Here is a 22347-nt window from a genome sequence, read left to right as displayed (position 1 = left end):
TTCCTTGGGGAAGGCCAGAAATCACTTCCGTTTTACTCGATGACTTTCCATCAATTACTATGAACTGTGACCTCTCTGACAGGAAATCACAAATCCAGTCACATAACTGAGACGATATTCCATAGGCACGCAATTTCACTACAAGCCACGTGTGTGGTACATTGTCAAAAGCCTTCTGGAAATCCGCAAATACGGAATCAGTCTCAAATCCCTTGTCAGTGGCACTCAACACTTCATGTGAATAAAGAGCTACTTGTGTTTCACAAGAATGATGTTCTCTAAACCCATGTTGACTGTGTGTCAATAGGCCATTTTCTTCAAGGTTCAAACACAATATATGTTCCAGACTCCTGCTGCTTATCGACATTAATGATATGGGCCTGTAATTAAGTGGATTACTCCTACTACCTTTCTTGAATATTGGTATGACCTGTGCAACTTTCCAGTCTTTGGGTACAGATCTTTCATTGAGCAAACGGTTGTATATGCTTGTCAAGTATGGAGCTAATGCATCAGCATACTCTGAAAGGAACCTAATTGGTATAAAGTCTGGACCAGAAGACTTGCTTTTATTAAGTGATTTAAGTTGCTACACTACTCCGAGGATATTTACTTCTACGTTACTCATGCTGGCAGCTGTTCTAGATTCAAATTCTGGAATATTTACATCTTCTTTTGGGAAGGCATTTAAAAGGCTGTGTTTAGTAACCCTGCTTTGGCAGCATTGTCTTCAATAGTATCTCCATTGCTATCGCACAGAGAAGGCATTGATTGTTTCTTGCCACTAACGTACTTCACATACGACCAGAATCTCTTTGGATTTTCTGCCAGGTTTCAAGAAAAAGTTTCATTGTGGAAACTGTTATAAGCATCTTGCATTGAAGTCTGAGCTAAATTTCAAGCTTCTGTAAAAGATCTCCAGTCTTTGGGATTTAGCATTTGTTTAAATTTGGCATGTTTGTTTTGTTGTTTCTGCAACAGTGTTCTGACCCATTTTGTGTACCAAGGCAGATCAGCTCTGTCGTTTGTTAATTTATTTGTTATAAATCTCTCAATTGCTGCTTATACTATTTCTCTGATTTCAAGCCACATCTGGTCTACACTTATATTATTAATTTGGAAGGAGTGGAGATTGTCTCTCAGGAAGATGTCAAGTGAATTTTTATCTGCTTTTTTGAATAGGTATATTTTCCATTTAGTTTTGGAGGATTTGGGGATTACAATTTTCATTCTCGCTACGACATCCCTGTGTTCACTAATCCCTGTATTCATTTTGATGCTCGTTATTAACTCAGGATTATTTGTTGCTAAGAGATCAAGTGTGTTTTCACAACCGTTTACTATTCACGTGGGATCATGACCGAACTGCTCTAAATAATTTTCAGAGAAAGCATTTTACACAATTTCGGATGATGTTTTATGCCACTAACATACTTCACATATGACCAGAACCTCTTTGGATTTTCTGCCAGGTTTTGAGACAAAGTTTCTTTGTGGAAACTGTTATAAGCATCTCGCATTGAAGTCCACACTAAATTTTGAGCTTCTTACAGGAATCAGTGAAACTCTGTGTGTTATGAGGATAATGTGTAAGGGATACTACATCAGTATTGTGTGGACAAGTTGAGAATTTAGGTCTGATGGGAGGCATGCTAGGGTAGTCCATGCATTTGTGATGGCCACTGTATTCCGAAGGTGCAATTGTTAGCACATCTGTTTAGTAAGCAGGAGTCTCAAGTTCGAATCCCATTTTGACACAAATTTTTGATTTTCCCCATTGATTTAAATCAATGCCCACTAGCAGTTAATGTCAGTCATTTCATTTTGTCTTGATATTATTTTGAAGTTCATTTTTCAGTTTGCTGGTTACTTTTGAAATTCTGCCATTTGTTTCTTTCACTTAATAACCCAGTTTACTTCTAGTTTTGTCAAATTTTTTACTAAGTTTTTAATTTAATTTGTCAATTTTGACATTGTTTTCTGTATATCACTACTCAAGTCACTGTTTCATCATTTTTGACACTCAAAGTTTTATTTAATTTGTCAATTTTATCATTATTTCCTCTAAGTTGACTCATAAGCCCTTCTGAAGATGAACTCCCAAAACTTTGGTCAAACCCCAAATCACATCCCCCTCCCCTCCCATTGTTTTCATATCTTTTTCACTTTTAAGTTCTGAATACATCACGTGTCACTTCCACATGCCTTTTGTCTCTGCAATACTAAAACAATTTTCACACACAGTGTTTTCCATCAAATTTTTCACTCCAAAAACAACAGAATTAACAAATAATAATTTTCAGAACATTTCTTTTTCATTTTCTGTAAGGCATCAAACAATGTGATCCATAACACTGAGTCAAGTCATTGTATTCTTCATAAATTGTTTTCTAAGACTCAGAGTGTTCTAAAACAAAGGCAGTTTTCTTTGTGGCGAGATATATTTACGAAATTTCAATCATCAACTTTCTCTTCCGAAAGAAAAATATTTTGTTGACTCTCACCTACGTAGGAAGAAATGATCATCGTAATAAAATAAGAGAAATCAGAGCTCAAATGGAAAGATTTAGGTGTTCCTTTTCCCCACACACCATTTGCGAGTGGTATGGTGGAGAAGTAGTATGAAAATGGTTCGGTGAACCCTCTGCCCGGCACTTAAGTGTGAATTGCAGAGTAACCATGTAAATGTAAATGTAGATGAAAGCTAAATTTCACATAATAAGAACTGTAAACAATTAGACCTAAAAAAAATCTGAGTTTCTACTAAGTAACGTAATTATTTCAACTGCTACTATTTACACACGTTCTCACTCAGTTTTTAGTTTTTCAATTTACTTTGTACTTTATGCTGTAAATTGCTAAACAGTCTTGATATTTCTTTGTTGATATTCATCTACATTTACATCTACATCTACATGACTACTCAGCAATTCACAATTAAGTGCCTGGCAGAGGGTCAACCCCACTTCAAGATGTTTCTCTACTGTCCCACTCTCAAACAATGTACAGGAAAAATGAACACTTGAATCTTTCTGTTTGGACTCTAATTTCTCTTATTTTACAGTGATGATCATTTCTCCCTATGTAAGTTGATGGCAACAAAATATTTTAGTTTTTAGAAGATAAAGTTAGTGATGAAAATTTCATGAAAATGTCCTGCCATAGTGAAAAATGCCTTTGCTTTAATGATTGCCATCCCCATTTGCATAACAAATCTCTCCCCTTTCCATGATAATATAAAATAAGCTGCCATTCCTTGAACTTTTTTGCTGTCCTCTGTGAATCCCATCTGGCAAGTATCCCATAATGCACAGCAGTGCTCCAGAAGAGGATGGACAAGCGTAGTGTATGCAGTCTCTTTAATAGACCTATTGCATCTTATAAGCATTCTACCAATAAAACATCATCTTTGGCTTGCCTTCCTCACAACATTATTTGTTTGATCATTCCAATTTAAGTTTATGTAACTGTAATACCTAAGTAGTTGAATTGGCAGCCTTTTGTTTTATGCAAATTATTGTGTAACCAAAATTTAGTGGATATTCATTCATTTCATTATGTAGAGTCAATTACCACTTTTCACACAATATGAGTATCTTGTCTAAATCATTTTTCAACTGGTTTTGATCGCCTGTTGACTTTACAGGTGATAAATGACAGCATCATCTGCAAATTATCTAAGAGGGACGCTAAGATTGTCTCATATATCATTAATAAAACTGACAGACTGCAGGGACGGATTCCTGACTAGAAATGGAGGAATACAGGTCCTGTGAACATGTGTCTGGGATTGCATTATTGCCACAGTGGATGGCTTTCACAAATGAAAGTTCCTCTGACCACATGCCACATGTTCCTTGTGGGTTGCAGGCTGTGTGATTGATGTAGCATACTGCAAGCAGTAGAATATTCTGGTATTCATGTCAGAAACAATCCAAGATGGTGCCTGTGTACAGCCAAGCAAATGGAAATAGTTGAGAGGCAGCAAGGCTATACCATAACAAGTATACTCACAGACACCAACCACATCACACAGTGTTTCAAGCCCTTTTTGGGCATTTGTGTGATCATGGGTCCTTTCAGACAGGTGAACATTCAGGGAGACAGCAGAATGTGTGTGCACCAGGATATTGAGGAGAACCGTAGTACAAGCTCCAGCCAAGTGGCTTGAGTAAGCCAAAGTGTGATTATGTGAATCCTGTATGACAACTGTGTACATTGCATCCCATGGAAGCCACTTTGAACATCTGTTGTGATGTGGATGCAATCAGCTCTGTACTGTGTGCTGGGATGATTTGTGATCATTGCACGCACACCATCCATTTCCGAACACACATCCATAAAATCTTTTTTCATCCATTCCCAGTCAGGAAACTGTCCCTGCAGTTTATCAGTTTTATTAATGTTCATGCTGTGTAGACCAGAAACAGAAGAGGGCCTATAAAACTTTCTTGTGGAGTGCCAGATATCACTTCTGTTTTACTCGGTGACTTTCTATCAAATAGTACAAACTTTTATGTTCCTGGCAGGATATCATAAATCCAGTCACACAACTGAGAAAATACTCCATAGGCACAATTTGATTACAAGTCAGTTGTGCAGATAGTGTCAAAAGTCTTCTGTAAATCTAGAAATATGGAATCAGTATGAGATGGACTGTTAATAGCACTCAGTTCATTGTGTGAATAAAGAACTAGTAGCGTTTCACAAGAATGGTATTTTCTGACTCTGTTCTGTTTATGTGTAAATAGATTATTTTTGTTGAGGTAATTCATAATGTTCAAACACAGCATATGTTCCAAAATTCTAATGTAAATTAATGTTAATGATAGGGATCTGTAATTCAGTGGATTTCTCATATTTCCTTTCTTGAGTACTCATGCTACTTGTGCACTTTCCAGTCTTTAGGCACACATCTTTCTTTGAGCAAACAGTTGTATATGACTGCTAAGTGTGGAGCTATTGTATTAGCATACTCTGAAAGGAACCTAACTGTTACACAATCTAGGCTAAAGGATTTGCCTTTATTAAGTTATTTAAGCTGCTTCACTACACTGAGTATATCTACTTGTAAGTTACTCAAGTTGATAGCTGTTCTTGTTTTGGATTCCAGAATATTTATTTTGTCTTCTTTGATGAATGAATTTTGGAAAATCATGTTTAGTAACTCTGCTTTAGTGGCACTGTCATTGTTAACATTACCTTTGCTATCATACAGTAAAGGTAGCAATTCTTCATTGCCACTGGTGGACTTTACATAAGGTCAAAATCTCTCTGGATTTTCTGCCATGTTTTGAGACAAAGGTTTTTGGAGAAACTATTAAAAGCATGTCACATTGAACACCAAGCTTTATTTCAAGCTTCAGTAAAACATTACCTATCTTGGAGATTCTGTGTTCTTTTAAATTTAGTATGTTTTTATCATTGTTTCTGAAACTGTGTTCTGGCCTGTTTTGTGCACCTTGGGGGATCACCATCTCTTATTCATTTATTTGATAGGCCTTTATACCTCTCTATTGCTGTCAATATTATTTCTTTGAATTTAAGAAACATCTGTTCTACGTTTATATAGTTAGTTCAGGAGGCATGGAGACTGTGTCTTTGGAAAGCATTAAGCAAATTTATATCTGTTTTTCTTTAAACAGATATATTTTTGTATATGTTTGGTGGATTTGGATGTTATGGTTTTCAGTCTTGCTGCAATGACATTGTGGTCACTAATCTCTGTATCCATCATGATGCTTCCTATTGGTTCAACATTATTTGGTGCTAAGAGGTCAATTATATTTGCACAATGTTATACACTTCAAGTCAAGTCCTGAACTAATTGTTCAAAATAATTTTTGGAGAAAGCATTCAGTACAATTTCAGAAAATATTTTATGCCTACCAGTCTTTTAGCCATGTATTTTCACCAACATATTGAGGGTAGATTGAAGTAACCACCAACTATAATCGTACAAGGGAGGTACCTATTTGAAATGAGACTCAAGTTTTCTTTGAACTGTGCAGTAACTGTATCATCTAAATCAGGGGGTCACTAAAAGAAACCTATTATTAATTTATTCTGGTTGTCATGTACAACCTCTCCCCACACTAACTCACAGGAACTATCTGTTTCAATTTCGCTACATGGTAAGTTAATTCTGACAGGAATAAACACTCCACCACAAACTGTATTTAATCTATCCTTTCTGAACACCATCAGGCCCTTGTAAAAATTTTGGCTGCACTAATGTCTGATGTTAGCCAGCTTTCCCTACCTATAACAATTTGAGCTTCAGTGCTTTGTATTAACACTTGAAGCTCTGGTTCTTTCCCATCACAATTACAACAGTTTACAATTACAATACTGATTGTTGTGATTGCCCTCCATCCTTGGAGACTAAAGCCCTTTTTGTAATTTCCCAAGACCCTCTAAACTAAAAAACTGCCCAGTCCACTCCACACAGTCCCTGCTACCTGTGTAGCTGCTTCCTATGTGTAATATACCTCTGACCTATTAAGCAGAACCTGAAACTTCACCACTCTATGGCACAAGTCAAGGAATCTGCAGCCTACACAGTCATCAAAATATCTGAGCCTTTGAGTCACAACCCCCACTCAGCTCTGTATCAAGGGTTTGTAGTCAGTCCTGTCGATGTTGCTTCAGATGGTGATCTATGCCTTCATCTCATAAGTAAAAGTGGCAGCCCTTACCACTTCAGACAGCTGTCTGAAACCAAAGGGAAACTCTGCAATTCCAAAGTGACACACATCATTAGTACTGACAGGAGTCACCATCAGCAGTTGGTTGCACCCTGTGCTCTTCCTGGCATCCAAAAACACCCATTCCACATTACGTTACAATACTACAAATTATTAAAATTTGTGGTTTTGTTGATGACACAGCATGTTTAATGTCAGCAGGTATATAATCTACAGTTCTTCCATAAATTAAATAATGAACTGAAAAATGAATGTAAAATGTTGTCATAAGATAGTAAAATAGTTGATACCATGCACTGAGTAATAGATTAAAACCCGTGTATCACATATTTCAATATGAAATTCAACACTGTTACTGTACAAGCTAGACTGTTGTTGTAAAGCATATGTCAGTTTCTTGCCTTGCAGAGGTCTCATATTTTTGTGAAAATTGTATCACAGCAAGTTTATTGATAGTACTATTTTGACATTGTTTGCCCTCCTTGGGTGTAGTTATGATGCACAATTTTACAGATATTGAAGAAGACATTCCTTCATGTTATTTTCAGCCTTGGGATGACTATGTTTTTGTTTCATATTTGTATCTATAACCTATAATTAATACACAGTTGTCATGGATTAAAGGGACCAGCATGACTTGTGAAATCTCAAGATGGTTTTGTTTATGTCATGCTGACAGTTGTTTGGGTATGAATTGTATAAATACTGTGTGCATGTTTGAATACAAAATTTCATGTACAGGATTTTTGCTAATGGTAACCTAAGTAAAACTTTATGCTGGATTGTTCATGCTTTTATCTTAACATGTATGTTGGTAATGCCTTTCTTGAGCAATTATGGTAAGTTAAAATGGCAAAACAGCTGATCTTTATAAGCAATGACATTTCATAATTTTTCTGTTTTAATGGAGGGAGAAAGAAATGTAAGAATTTAATATAACAATAGCTCTAGAGTTAGAGTGCTAGGGTATGGCAGTCAAAGGTCACTTGTAGTGGCAGGTTGGATAATAGCAACTGGCAAGGGAATAGTCCAGTCCGATATGTCAAAACCCATGCTTATTTTTTTTATACAGAAAGAATACAATGAAAGAAATGATGGCATTATTAAATTCCTCCATCACTTAACCAGCATGTAAGGCCAGCACCTGCCTGGCCAGTATGGGTGAAGGAAGTCATGGCAGTAGCAGCTGGAAGCTGAGTGATATTGTGATGGAAGGCTCCAGAGAGACATCCAGGGCCGCTCCAGAGAGACATCCAGGGCCATCAGCCCCATATTGGTGATGGATGTGAAACCTCTTGCATAGGCCCAGAGACTTCTGGAAGTGGAGGCATCCCTGTGGGATGTGACAGATCTGGTCTGGTGATTCAACCACATTTGAAGTCATATCAACAGCTGTGGTTGTGCCCCTCAGCCAACATCAAGGGAGATCCAAGTGGCCATCTTCTGTGATCTGGGAGTAGAAAGAGCTGTGATGTGATTATGACAATGGCAATTGTACCCTCCCCTCAAAGAGGGGGGCCACTGACCAGGGTGCCACAACCAGTTGGTTGTAGTGCTGGTGCAACATCCTTTATCTTGTATCCAACACTGCTTGGTGCCTCTATTGTGCCACCATTGGTTCCTGGATCCATCCTGGATTCAGTCCAAATGTCCATAGCTACAACAGTGCCAGAGCACCCACATGAAACTATATGGCTGCTTCTGTGGGTGTAAACAGGAGATCCACAAGGCTTTGACCATAGAATGGAGTAGACCTGTAATAAACTAGGAAGGCATTTCCCCTTGAAACTGATTTAGCAAATCTTAAGATGTTTAACTTTTGAACTTAGAATGTATGACCAAACCATTCTTCCAGCTTAAGGAGTAAGGTACAATGTTTAATTCCATTGCATCTACAAAACCTTTTGAAATCAGTTGCTGTTAACTGGTGACCATTTTTCTCACTAGCATCTGCAGTGCATACTCTATTCCAAAGATCTGACCCAAGAGCTACTATCATGACCAATGCAATTGTCTGCTGGAAGCAGATGACATACAGGAAGGGGGAGAAAGAGCTCACCATGATTAACCATGTGGAGCCTGAGAATGGACCTATGAAGTCAACACAACCTGGGTCCCACAGTATCATCAACTTTGGCCACAGAGAAAATGACTGGGGTGCAGCAGGCTGGTGTACTTGTCAAATGCAGACTCATGAACTGCCTGTGCAACATCGTTGTCCATATAAGGCCAGCAGATGTACAGGCATGCCAGTTCCTTCATCCTCAAAATACCCCAATGGGGCTGATGTAAGAATTAGAGCACCTAACATTGCAGAGATGATGGCATCACCACCCACTGCCATTCATCTTTTTTTGTAAGGAACACAACACCTTGTCAAAATTGAAGTTGGTGCTGCCAATTAAAAATACAGTGAAGGCCAGGTGGTTCTTCACCAGAGAGCTTGGTGGGCTAACCTAACCAGACATGCGGCAAGACACACTGAAGGAACAGGTCACACCTAGTTGTTGTAGCAATGTCCCAGGAATTTATATGGAACTCATCAAACAATTTCTCAAATTCACTGTCTAACATAAAACAAACTGTCTCCTGGCAGTCAAATTTTGGATTCTGACCTGCCAGGAGGCAAGAAAGTGCATCCGTATGAGAATGATGAGCAGAAGAGTGATAATGAATGGACTATTCAAAATTGGTCAAATAGAGACCAATCGATGAAGACAATATGCTGTGACTGGCAATTTTTCCTGATATCCAAAATGTCACAAGAGCACTTTTTGGACAGTGATAAGATGAGAAAAATTTGTAAATATGGTGTAACTGTCTTTTAGATAAATGCTATTGGCCTCTCGGTACCATAATCTAACTTATGAGAGAGAACAGCCCTAGTACCCTGTTGGAATGTGTCTTTGCCAACACCGATGACAACTGGGGCTGGTAAATCACAAGGTAGGGTGCTGATGTGAGGTCTGATTTAAACTTGATAAAACCAGGATGTAACTCTTCTGACTACTGGAAAGGGGCTACCTTGTTATAGAGACCATTTAGTAGGTGGTCAGTGAAGGCTGCTTGGGGAATAAATCACTTTTCATAGAAATAGTTGAAGGTCGTTGATGAATTTAGGCACAGGCATGTTCTGAATAGTACCTAAATATCCTTTGATGGGCAGAAGGCGCTCTTTACTGGGTATATAGCCTAAATCAATGATCACTTGTTGAAAGAAAGCACATTCTGAAAATTTACACTTAAGGCCTTTCTGTTCAAAGGCCACATGAATCATATGCAGATTGTGCAAATATTGTGTTTTTGTGCAACAAGTAACCAGAGTATCATTCAGATAATTCACACAAAGTGGAACCCATGGAGTACTCTGTTCAAGAAACCTCTAGAATATGATGGAGGAGCTAGTCACACCATAAAGCAACCTGTTATATTGGTAAAGTCCAAAAAGTGTGATTAAGACTAAAATATTCCTCAAGTCTTCATCAAGAGCCAACTGAAAATATGCTTCCATTGTATCAATTTTTATAAAGAATTTTCTTCCCGAAAGTTTAAGAAATAGTTCATCTAGATGAGACAAGGGATAAGAATCAATGTCCGCTTGAGCAGTAATGGTTTCCATAAACTCTCCTCGTGACAGAAGAGAGCTCCCAGGCTTCCTAACCAGCACCACTGGCTGTAGCAAATGGGGGACAAAACTTCTATGTAGTCTGTTAATCTGATCCTCAATAACCAATGGAAATGGACGACCTTGCAAAATCTCAGACTTGCTGTTGGCTGTAAGACTATGTTTGCCTGAAAGTCAACTGTCTTCCCCAAACTTGGTTCAAAAATCGGCAAAAAGTAACTTCACAGGATACCAATGAGCCATAGAGGTGCATTTCATGACATAATGAAAATTTAATGGTTGAATATGCATCAATTCCAAAAATGTTCTCAACCAACAGATACACCACTACAAAAATTGACAGCATTCGAGACACCTGATTATAAGTCACCATCAGTTGAAAATGATGTAAGAGTGGCAATTCACTTCGCTTAGCAAGGCAGTGCACACACTGAAGTACAGAGACTTGTTAATAACTGAGACTGATACAATGGTACTGTAAAGAAAATTTAGTGGAATGGCTTGCACTGTTGCATGTAACAAAGTTTTACACAAAGCCAGCATATGACCAGAGCCTGTAACATTATTAATTTGAATTGGATGGGGCTGACACCTAGTGCCTACCATGCTATGGCGTACTTCTGCAATGTGGCACTCGTACTCATAATGTTGACTTTTCTGTCTGGGATATAAAGAAAAACTGTGCAAGTAACTTGGAAATAAAATTTAATACCATGGAAAATGTCAGGCACTAGCCCAGGTTTGCAGAGAAGGAGGCTACTTGGTAGCCATTGAGTGAAACTTGTTTACCACTTTACAGTCTGTTATGGTTACTCTCTACACTGCATTGCCACAGCTGTAGGCCACATGTGACATTTCAAAGTCAGATGAAAAATTTTGTTGCACAGCTTGCAGTATTTCAGATGCACAGGGAATCTGCAGCACTGCAGCCAGGGAGTGGTCAGACGGTCTTAAGGCTGCAAAAATTGTCAGAAAATGAAGAAATTAAGTTAGATGATGGAAATAGTGATGTGTTGAACAAAGAGGCTTACATTTGAACCAAGTACTATAATGGTGGATTTGTAGAGAGAGAAAAGGCCCATTGATGTTCCAGGCACTTGATATCAGCGTAGCACTAAGCATTTTTAATATACTTTGTAGCTTCCTTGAGGTTTATTGAATAGCTGAAATAACTGGGTGGCTTGTAGTGCCTTTGACTGCTGCAGCGAAAAACTAGTTACGTGCTTGAGCAATTCCTGATGCTGGCTTAGCTGTTGCTGCCAAAGCTCAAGAAACTTTTCATCTTCTTGATAGAAATAACATAAGCAATAGTTCCAGATAGAAACTTTCATAGTCCAAACATTACTATTTGTTATGCACCCATACAAAAACTATAATGTTAAGTGCAGTTCTACTCACATCATGTGGTGGTGGAAACCACATTGTCATAAGCCAAAGCAGTATCAAACACAAGGTGAAATCAATCCAGGTAAACCGTAGCAGCAGTCATAGTTCACTTGCAGAGTCAAGTCAAGTAACAGCAACTGAGAGCAAGTCTGCCACTGGGTGGCTTTATTTTGCCTGCTACAGAAGTTCACATGATCAGCCTGTGATATCAGCAGCTTTCCTACCACTGGCACCTTTGTCAGATGTGGGCAATGCTATGTGTATTGATGCATCCATATCTTACATCTCTGAGTACAGTTAGGTTTTTCATATATAGATATATATCTGTTGCTGATACAGACAGCATTTTTGCATTTTTAATGTTAAAATGTTGTTAATTATTTTGTAAAAAATGTGGATCTTGGTTGTTTCATGTCAAAAAATATATCAATATTGTTCACACAAGGATGATTTTCTCTTAATTGCAATGAATATGCATTGGCAGATTTCATACTGATCTAGAAATTTTCTAGGCAATTTGAGTAAATGATTTGGCCTCTAAGGTTGCCTGACATGAATCCAATTAAACATTTATGGGATGTAACTGAGAAATCACTTTCTGCACAAACTCCTACACCAGCAACACTTTCACAATTATGGACAGCTATAGAGGCAACATGGCCCAGTATTTCCACAGGGAACCTCCAATGTCTTGTTGAATCCATGCCACATCAAGCTGCTGCACTACACCAGGCAAAAAGAGGCCCAACACAATATTAGGAGGTATCCTATGACTTGTGTCACCTCAGTGTATAATGGAATGTACAAGATTTAACCCTTCACTATTCAAATAATGATTGGCAGCAATTGTAAATCTATTAACTCACCCCATAAACGATATCAGTTTTAAAACTATGACATCACATGAAGGTCAGACAATGTCTAGCACAGGTAATATTTGAAACTTTTATTTGCTCTGACATGCCTTACATCACACTCATTTCAATTAGGCAGTAAGAAAAATTTTTGCTTTGACCTATAATCGAGTCAGCAAAAGAAGATCCCAGACAGCTCTCAGCACTGTTGCCAGCTTTCAACTTTAAAGTGAAAATGACTGCAGGCAGAAACAATAGTCATCTGTAGAGTTGAGAAAAACTGAGGCATTGCCAGAGAGGCATATCAAAATTGCATTGAGTGATTGGCTGAGGTATATATGTAAGCAGCTGTGCCATCCCTGCAGCAACTGTTTGGGACCAACTTCTGCTAACTATATTACAGCAATATCCCTGCAAACAAAATAGCAGTTAATACTTTACAAATATTGTTATTAATCTAGTGAAAATTACTGAAACTAAGAAATTACATTATTTATTGAAAATAAAAGTGAGAAATGGAAGAGGAGTATCAAATTACACGCTTTTGTAACACAGGTATAGAAAATATATGAAAAAGGAATGTGTGTAGAGACAAAATAAGGAAACTACCACAGCTGATTCGGGAGGACGACGGTTCAATCGCGCGTCTGGCCATCCTGATTTAGGTTTTCCATGATTTCCCTAAATCACTCCAGGCAAATGCCGGGATGATTCCTTTGAAAGGGCACGGCCGACTTCCTTCCGCGTCCTTCTCTAATCCGATGAGACCGATGACCTTGCTATCTGGTCTCCTTCCCCAAACAACCCAACCCCAACCACAGCTGAAAGTGAAAAAGAAAAAAATAGGAAGTGGCATGGTGAGTATGTCAGATTATAACACCTTGTTTGTCAGGGTCATTATAAACTGAGCAGAAGCCATTCATATTGAGTGCACAGACCACGAGGAAGAGGGAGTAACTATGTTTCTGTGATCTAAAAACAATGTTTTCTTCAATTTCTGTATTTATTATATTTTTTAGAATTAAACTGTTGTCTGTACTTAGGCTTCTTACAAAAAAACCTTTACAGGAAGGTAAAAGATGTGAACTCAAAGAGCTGCATGTTGGATATAAGTTCTTCACAACGCTCTTCTTCACTGCAGTCATTATGCGCTCGACACTCAACTTTACCCGTAGCAGCTGTTCCTCATAGCTCAAATAGCCCATGGGTGCCAGATAATGCTCTGAACTACATCCTACGTAGAGAGATGGAGGACAGCATCAGCAAAAATTCATCATCTGGTAGGTACACACACAGAATTAAATAAAAACAACTTCTATGTTTCCTAGATCATTACTGAAATAAGATAACATGTTGCCTTTTACCTAAAGTGGCAATTAGTAAATAAATTCTATTAAAACAGTGTATGCATCAGTCTTTGAAAATCATTAATTTCTTTGCAGAGACCAGTTTGTAGGGACTGTACTGCCATAGCCTGCAAAAGGCTGTATGCCATGGTGACTTTTTTCAGGATTGCAGAGTTTTGTGGGGAAGTTCACACATAGTAGAAATATCTAAGTGCACAAACTGCAGAAGGTCTTCCATAGTGAGAACATTACAGAGAAGGTCACCCATGCTGAGAGCAAAGAGAAAAGAAAATGAATAGACATTAGGAAGAGAGGAAAGAGAGTAAATTAAGAGAAAAGACAATAGAAAGGAAAGTTAAACACAATTTGATAGCAAAAGTAAAAACACATCAAAAATCCATTCCCTCTTTTTGAAAATCAGAAACACTGATTCTGGGACCATATTTCTAACCATAGAGAATTGTTTAGAAAGTGTGGCTTGCACATTAACAAGGCAGATGAAAAAGCATTAGGTGCTCCATTAAGTGCTACAATAGAGAAAGAGCAATTCAGTAGCAATTTACAGTCAAGACCACTGAAGTTACTTGAATAACCAGAATACATTAACTTTCAGGTCTATAATCTCCCTGGGGTGGAAGTAGTGGGGATAGTCTCTTACCACACCAAATGACAACAAGTAATACTAATCATATTTCAGTTCAGTTAGACTTAGAGGTTCCACAAGTGGTAAAAGATGCTAAAGTGTTATGCTCCTCAGAGCATGTGTGCTAGCATTGGCGTTCTTCCTTCTGGTAGCAATATACTTGCACCTTATTACTGTGAAAATAATATGGGTGGAGGAAGAGAAGAAGATGTATTAAAAATAAATATCCATTCAAAACTCAATGATAAGAGGTGCTGCCTGGAGCACCATTTACAGGTATATGGTTTTGCACACTTTTTTTATTATAGCCATATACAGAACACAGAGCTCTTCTGGTAATCTGAGCTGCTTCATCAGACAACTATATGTTTTGCTGTGCTGTCTAACAAGGAAGGAAAGGGATAGAGTACTTTTAGGTGACTTTAATGTAGATTTCTTAAATAATTTTCACTACAGATCAGACACTAAACATAACTTGTGCTCCTTCAGTGTACTGTATTTAATTTTCCAACTAGTCACTGCCACTTGTAGCAGACCAATCAAAAACATTTTTGTATATAAAAATAAAATAAATTGCATACTTGCCATACAAGTGATATGCGGCCTTTCTGACCATAACAGTCAAATGCTGACCACCACTACTCACAGAGTCTCCCAGAACACAGATGTATGTTGCAACAGAATAGATACCCCCATAAATAATTAACCTATTCAAACAATGGAAACTCCAGGCAGGAGTGAAGCACCCATAAGCTGAGGAGGAAATGAAATGAAATTTCACTGGTTGAGAGGGTATGTGATGTTATTTCAGTGATCACAAAATTTAGTCAAATTTATAAAAAAAACTACATGGTATGAGCTCACCTATCAGTATGTTGTTGCAACCCCTTTGACCTGGATGCATGCAGTGAGTCATATGGGAAGGATGTCATAAAGGCCTCTCCTGAGGCTGTCTGGCCCAATACTGTTGTAACTGGTTCTTGATATTGTGGATACTGGCAGTGAGGCAGAGTGTGATGCCATTCATTTGCAGTCCATGCTTCACGATCATGACAACACTACAAACAGCCATTTGTGTTTCAGTGTTAATGGCAGCCCGTGGCTGCTGCTAGTCTGTGAACAATGGTGCATGATGATAAAGAATGTTACAGGGATCTCATTACTTGTTCTTGGATGGCAGGCACAGATGTGAATGGGTTATGATGTGTTTTGTGCACAATACATTGATGCTCCCTTGTGGTGGTCAGAGGTTGTCGACTGGAACCAATGACAAGTAAGCTTGCCTTCATGTTTGCATACAGTCCAACTTGGGCCAATGTCATCTCTGAATGCCCTACAAATCTGGGTATTGAATAGTTTGACCAGCTGGCCGAAAGGAGACCCACAATGAAGCCCCATTCAAACCCTGACAGGTGCTGATAATGCTGCCTCATATGAGTACATAATATCTCTGTGTCCATCACAATAATCACTCAACATCTGATGCTGTTTGTGCCTCTTATATATCATAATAGGCCTGGTAATAACACTAAGCATGAACAATGATAAAGCACTCTGTTCTACTTGTCAGAGACCATTGCAACTCTAATCATTTACATGCCCAGCGATTGTGTGTATTTGTACAAAGTTATGTTTGCATACAACCATGTCCTCTGGGCGATTCAGTGGACAGGCATTGTTGTCCTAAGTGTAGGCTCATAGGCAGCTGGCAGCTAGTCTGGGGCCCAAAGCTGAAAGGGCCATCAAGGGGCTGAGTGGCAACCAAAGTACCTGTCACAAAGGAATACATGCACAGTGCCACATGGACATGTGACTGCACACAAACAAGTAGGTACCAACAACTGAAATGCTATTTACTGTGACTTGTATGCTACATATCAGTGTGACTTGTGCACCCAAATGCTGTGACAGCTGCAGGAGGCTTGACAAACTATTTGTAGGGGGCCACACCCGGCCCACAAAGCATATCCATGCTTACATATCTATATGAGTGGTGTATGTTCTTTTGAACATGTCTGAAAGAACAGACACTATTTCTGTGTTTGACCCCATGGCTGGAAATAGAATATTTTCAGAAATGAGAAATTCTGGTCTCTGCCACATTCAGGCAATGGAAGAATTCGTTGGTGACAAATGAAAATTTTTACCGAGGCTGGGATTCAGACCTGTGTCTCCAGCTTACTAGGCAGATGGATTAACCATCTATACCACCTTGGCACAGTGCTTAGACATAAATGCATAGATTACCCAAGCTCACCTCCTCCCTCAATCCAAATTCTCATTTGCCACACTCTACCAAAATAGTATCCCCTAGCCCTTTTTCCTCTGTTTGCTTCACATATCACATGAAGACCCACATGAGATTGGGCGAAAAGTGCTCAGCACTGAATAATCATATTAGCCTTCATGGCACATATGTATCTATATGAATGGTGTCTGTTCTTTTGGACATGTCCAAAAGAACAGACGCCACTCATATAGATAAATATGCACCACGAAGGCTAATATGATTATTCAGCACAGAGCATTCTTCACCTGACCACATGTGAGTCTTCACATGATGCGATGAGCAAACAGAGGAAAATTGGCTAGGAGATACCATTTTGGTAGAATGTGGCAAATGAGAATCTGGATTGACTGGGGAGGCAAGCTTCAATAATCTGTGCAGTTGTGTCTAACAATTGTGCCAAAATGGTGTAGATGCTTAATGCATCTGCCTAGTAAGGAGGAGTCCCAGGTTTGAATACCAGCCTAGGTACAAAATTTCATTTTGCAGCAGAGATTAGAATTTCTCCTTTCTGAACGTATCTGCACATGTTGTGTCTAAACACGCAGGGGCCCTGCCCTTAATATGCTGCTTGCATATACTACAGTTCCTTCCCATTTCCACTTTACAACAACAGTCAATTTGGACAGCTTTCAGAGGGTTGAGACGTTCCTAATGGATCTGTTACTCAGGTGACATTGAATGACTAGTCCACATTCAAAGTCACTGAGCTGTCCTGACCAACCTGTTCTTCTGTTACTGCTTCTCTATTGACAACAGAATAATTCCCACCTGCTTTGGTACTGGTGGATTCCTCTTTCATGGAATTGAATTGAATGATATTTTATTGTTGTTTAGCTGTTACAGCAATTGACAAAGTCAAGTTACATAAATACAAGTTATACAGCATATATACATGGGTTGAAGATCAATATGTCACTATTGGTTTTCCATATAATACAATATTTAAAATCAAATAATATGAAAAGCATTGCATCATAAATTACTCAGTTAAAGAAATTATGCTGAACTCTCCAAACCGGTACCACTATGATATTTTACAGTCATATAATTTCTGAAGTGAGTAGCAAGGATTTGCAGCTAACCAACTGAATAATTTGTCTTTAAATAAATCAAATGGAGCTTCTACCCATTCTAGTGGCAGTTTATTAAACATCTTCATACCCACCACTTCGTAGCTATTCAGTGACTTGGATAATCTGTAGTAAGGTATGTCAAGATGGCTACTATTTCTGGTTCCATGAGAGTGGACGTCTCTTCTACACTGGTATTCTGATAAGTTGCTCTTTATATGTAGTAGGGCAGTATGTTTATTACAGTTATTATTTTTAAGTTGATAAACAGTGGTTTGCAGTGGGCCAGTTTATCACTGTTTGTTATAATTCAAATTACTTTCTTCTGAAGTACCAAAATCTCCTGAAGGTGTTAGCTATTGCCCCATAGTAAAAGCCCATAAGATATAATGCTTTGAAAAAAAGCAAAGTAGGCCGATCTTACATAGGCCGCAGATACATGGTTTTTTAAATTCCTTAAAAAATACACCACTCTAGACAGCCTTGCACTAATGTATTTAATATGTGGCTCCCAAGTCAATTTGCTATCTATAACAATACCTAAGGACTTAACACTATCCATGAAGTCTGCTACTGTCAGATCTCTTAAACTAAATACAATCTTTTGAGTTTTACTCTCATTAAGCAGGAACCCATTAACTCGAAACCAGACTGATGCTTGTGATATTGTGTCATTTGCCACAGTTTGGAACATATCCATGTCTGAGCTGACACTGAAAAAAGTGGTATCATCTGCATAGAGAATGGAGTGAGAGTTTATGTAAGATGTTAGATCGTTTGTCATTAGAATAAATAGCAGAGGTCCTAATACTAGCCTTGTGGCACACCACACTTAACTTCAGCTAGCTGTGATCTCTGTTTACCAATACAAACAATTTGTTTAAGGTTGCTGAGGAAAGATTCGAAAATGTTGTCCACTTCACTGTTTGTGATTACATAATAAACTAGTTTGTTGAGGAGTGAAATATGCTCCACACAATCGAGGGCTTTGCTAAGATCACAAAAGGTAGCCTGAGCAAAATTTTTTCCTTCATAAGCATTAAGCACTTTTTTAATCAGGGAGTCAATGGCATGGACTGTGAATTTGCTCTTCCTAAAGCCAAATTGTACAGCAGTAATTATATTATTACGTGCCAGATAATCACACAACTGGGAGTTAATGATGGATTCCAAAACTTTAGATAAAATAGGTGTCCAAGATATTGGGCAATAGCTAGATATCATGGCATCTGCAGAGTTCAGTTCCACATTACATGGGGGGGGGGGGGGGGGGGGCGGGTGTTCAGATAGGTTTTATGATATTGTATCTTAAGTTCGTATTGGGGAAGGATAGAGAAGGAAATTGGCTAATCATTTTGAAAGAAATCATCCTGAAATTTGTCTTAACTGATTTAGGGGAACCTCAGAAAAGCTAAATTGAACTGCTGGATGCAGATTTGAATGGTCATCCTTCCAAATGCAAGTCCAGTTTTGCAATCAGTGCACCACCTTGCTCAGTTACATTATGTAAACTATACAACCAAGCGAAATAATTTATTTAAAAAAATTAAATGAACCACCTGTACTTAAGTTCAGTACAGAATTGTGTTCCTGTTATTTGATTTTTTTCTTTTGCTATCATTCTGAAAATTATATTTTATTTTATGAGCTATATTATGTTTACTCCTCTATATCATAAAGTTTTCAGATTGCTTCATATTCCCGCAGATGATGCAGCCATCCAGTCCAGTACCAACAAGCCTCTGTCTGCAACTGAAGAGCAACTGGAAATTCTAAGATTAAAGTACTTTGTCTATTAGATTTGTTATTGCGAAATGTGTCTGGGCTGACAAATCAATCACTTCTAGATGGCTGTGTTATCAAAGTTTGCAGTTTATGAAAAGCTTCCAAAAAATTGTTTTAGTAAGACATTGTGTAAACACTGTTTTCACTGTGATGAAAATAATCCAAATTTTAATTGAATGTTATCAGTACTTTGTATTCAGATCTGATCATAAAACCTACAATGAACAGATTAGAAATACATTACTGGCACTTCTTTGCAATCCATATTTATTGTTCTATATCAAATTTTGTCAATTGTTACCTGCTTAAGAAAATAAAACATTAGAAGAAGTTAATATATGGAACATTTATTTATTCAGTCAAGTCAGTCAAGTTATTCAGTCAAGTAATTCTGATTTACTTTGTTTCCTTCCCTCTGGTTTGTTTTTCTGATCCAGTGTTTATTATCATCTTCCCTTTCCCTTTACATATTCCTTTACCTTCCCAGATTTTTTCTTTTGTCTACTATTCTGAAAGTATGCACACTCAAGTCTAGTATGGAAAATGCCATTACTTGTTAAAATCACACCACCAGGAAACAAGTACACAAATAATATTAAACATGGCATATTCATAACAGGATTGCATTGTAGTCAATTACAAATGCAGAGTTATCACACATGTGTGAGTTGAGCAGTCCCTTCTGAATACCTGCATTAGGCATATAAATAAAGTACTTTAGATGAGCATTGTATGTTGTGTATAATTATCCTCAAGTTGTAAATATGGCATATTTCATAAATATCAAAGAACACTTTATGACCAAGTTATGTTTTTTGAACAGAAACAGGTAGTCAGCCTTGAAGAGATCAGGTTGCTACATTGTTAGATTTCATTTGTTATGAGATGCGAGGGTACCAATGTGATACACACACCTGGAGGATTTAGGATAAGGAGAAATGTGTTGGTAGTAAATCTGAAGGTGAAACATGCAATGTGATGGTATGACAGAGACCTTATCTGCATAGAAGTCTTCGACCCTGCGTTTTACTCTTCAGTGTTTGCACATCATATGGGATATTATCGTACCACAGTGACACACCTACAGAGGTTGTGGAACAGCACGATATTGTACAGTATGCGGCACCATTGGGTGTTATGAACACTGCTCTGAACCATGGGAACTATTAATTGTGGCCCCTACATAATGGAAGTTAAAAAGCAAAAAGTGATATCTGTCATCCAGTATATTCCTGAACTGTTTCCTGACAGAATAATACCAGCAATTTATTGCAAGACTTCTCTGTACAACAGGAAAAGTTTGTCTTGATAGACTCAGTTTATGTGACATTTCAGCATTTAGAGCCTACAGACCCTCTCTTGCACCTAAAAATTCAATTTCATAGATTACTTTTACAGTCATCATTGTAGTGACACAGCAAATGAGTTACACATAATAACTACTACTACTAATACTACTGCTACTACTGTTTATTGATACAAAAGACAACAACAAATATTGCAAATGAGATTAATATGCTAGATTTCATATTTTATCACAATCATAAACTTTCCAAGTGCCTAGACTGCATGTTTTGTCAGCTGATAATGCATACAGAAGTGGCTTCTTTTTCTAGTTGGGAAGTTGGATATTTTATCAATGCAAAATTATTTTCAACTTCCCTGTGAGATGTTTTACCACTGTTCCCAGTGTGCTAGGAACCACAAAGACCAGTTTTGCTAATATATGACAGAGCTATTGGTTTTTCAAATAGTCTTTTTTGTGTTCAGGCCTCCTTTTGTCTGCATCATAGCTGTACAGAAAATTTAGGTTATATACCATCTTTTGTGGCTGCAATAAAAGCTTTCTAAACAGGATATTTTATTACAGTCATAAAAGAAGATATATATAACATATATTACAATTTTCAAGTCTTCATATCTTTTTAGTTTTACAGCTTTTTAGTGTCAACGCTGCTGTTGCTTAGAGTAAAAATACCAACATTCCACACTTATTTTTCCTCCATGATTGTATTCCAATGTTTGATCTGTCAAAAGTTCCATAATAGTTTGGCTTATTCACTTAAGGATGGTGACAAATCCTCTTGAAACGTAGCTATCTCACATCACTCTACTCTGATTACTGAATTACTAAAAATAAAATGGAAAGAGATATGTGATCAAAAGGCAGTTCAGTGAAGAAAGCATACACTTGTTCTGTTGTATGAGGGTTGCCCAGAAAGTGATGCACCGCATTTTCTTTCTCAGCTGAAAACAATGCTATGAATGCAAAATATTACGTATGTATTAGCTGAAGTCTCCTGAGTGAGCACGCCAAGTTTCCGTTGCTTCCAACAGATAGCATAGTTTCAAAATGGTGGCTGTAGGTTGTGTATGTTACAAGTAATGTGCCATCATTGAATTTCTCACTGCAGAGAAATAAACTGTGGGGAATATTCACAAAAACTTGTGCAAAGTCTATGGAGCATCTGCTGTCAACAGAAGTACAGTTAGTTGATGGGCACGGAGGATGAGGTCATCAGAAGACGGTTTGGTGGAGCTCCATCCACGGATGTCACACCTGACATGTTGCAGCAAGCTGATGTTGCCATTCATGAGGACAGATGCATTACAACTCAGCAGTCGGTGCTGCATCTGTCAA

General features: G+C 38.0%; 1 protein-coding gene across 2 annotated transcripts in view; it reads left to right on the top strand.

Annotated features, from left to right (window-relative positions):
• The window catches only part of LOC126469745 (uncharacterized), an 84761-nt gene extending 64760 nt beyond the window's left edge, over window positions 1-20001 (top strand). For both annotated transcript variants that reach the window (XM_050096956.1, XM_050096955.1), the window contains exons 6-7: window positions 13641-13852; window positions 19629-20001. In XM_050096956.1, coding sequence (XP_049952913.1) covers window positions 13641-13852; window positions 19629-19720 — 304 coding nt within the window. In that variant the 3' untranslated portion in view covers window positions 19721-20001. The remainder of the gene's footprint in view (window positions 1-13640; window positions 13853-19628) is intronic.
• The last annotated feature ends 2346 nt before the right edge of the window (window positions 20002-22347 follow it).

Source organism: Schistocerca serialis, chromosome 3 (genome assembly GCF_023864345.2).
Source record: "Schistocerca serialis cubense isolate TAMUIC-IGC-003099 chromosome 3, iqSchSeri2.2, whole genome shotgun sequence".
Lineage (NCBI taxonomy): Eukaryota > Metazoa > Arthropoda > Insecta > Orthoptera > Acrididae > Schistocerca > Schistocerca serialis.
The sequence above is the reverse complement of the archived record's forward strand: the minus strand, read 5'-3'. Positions and strand labels throughout refer to the sequence as shown.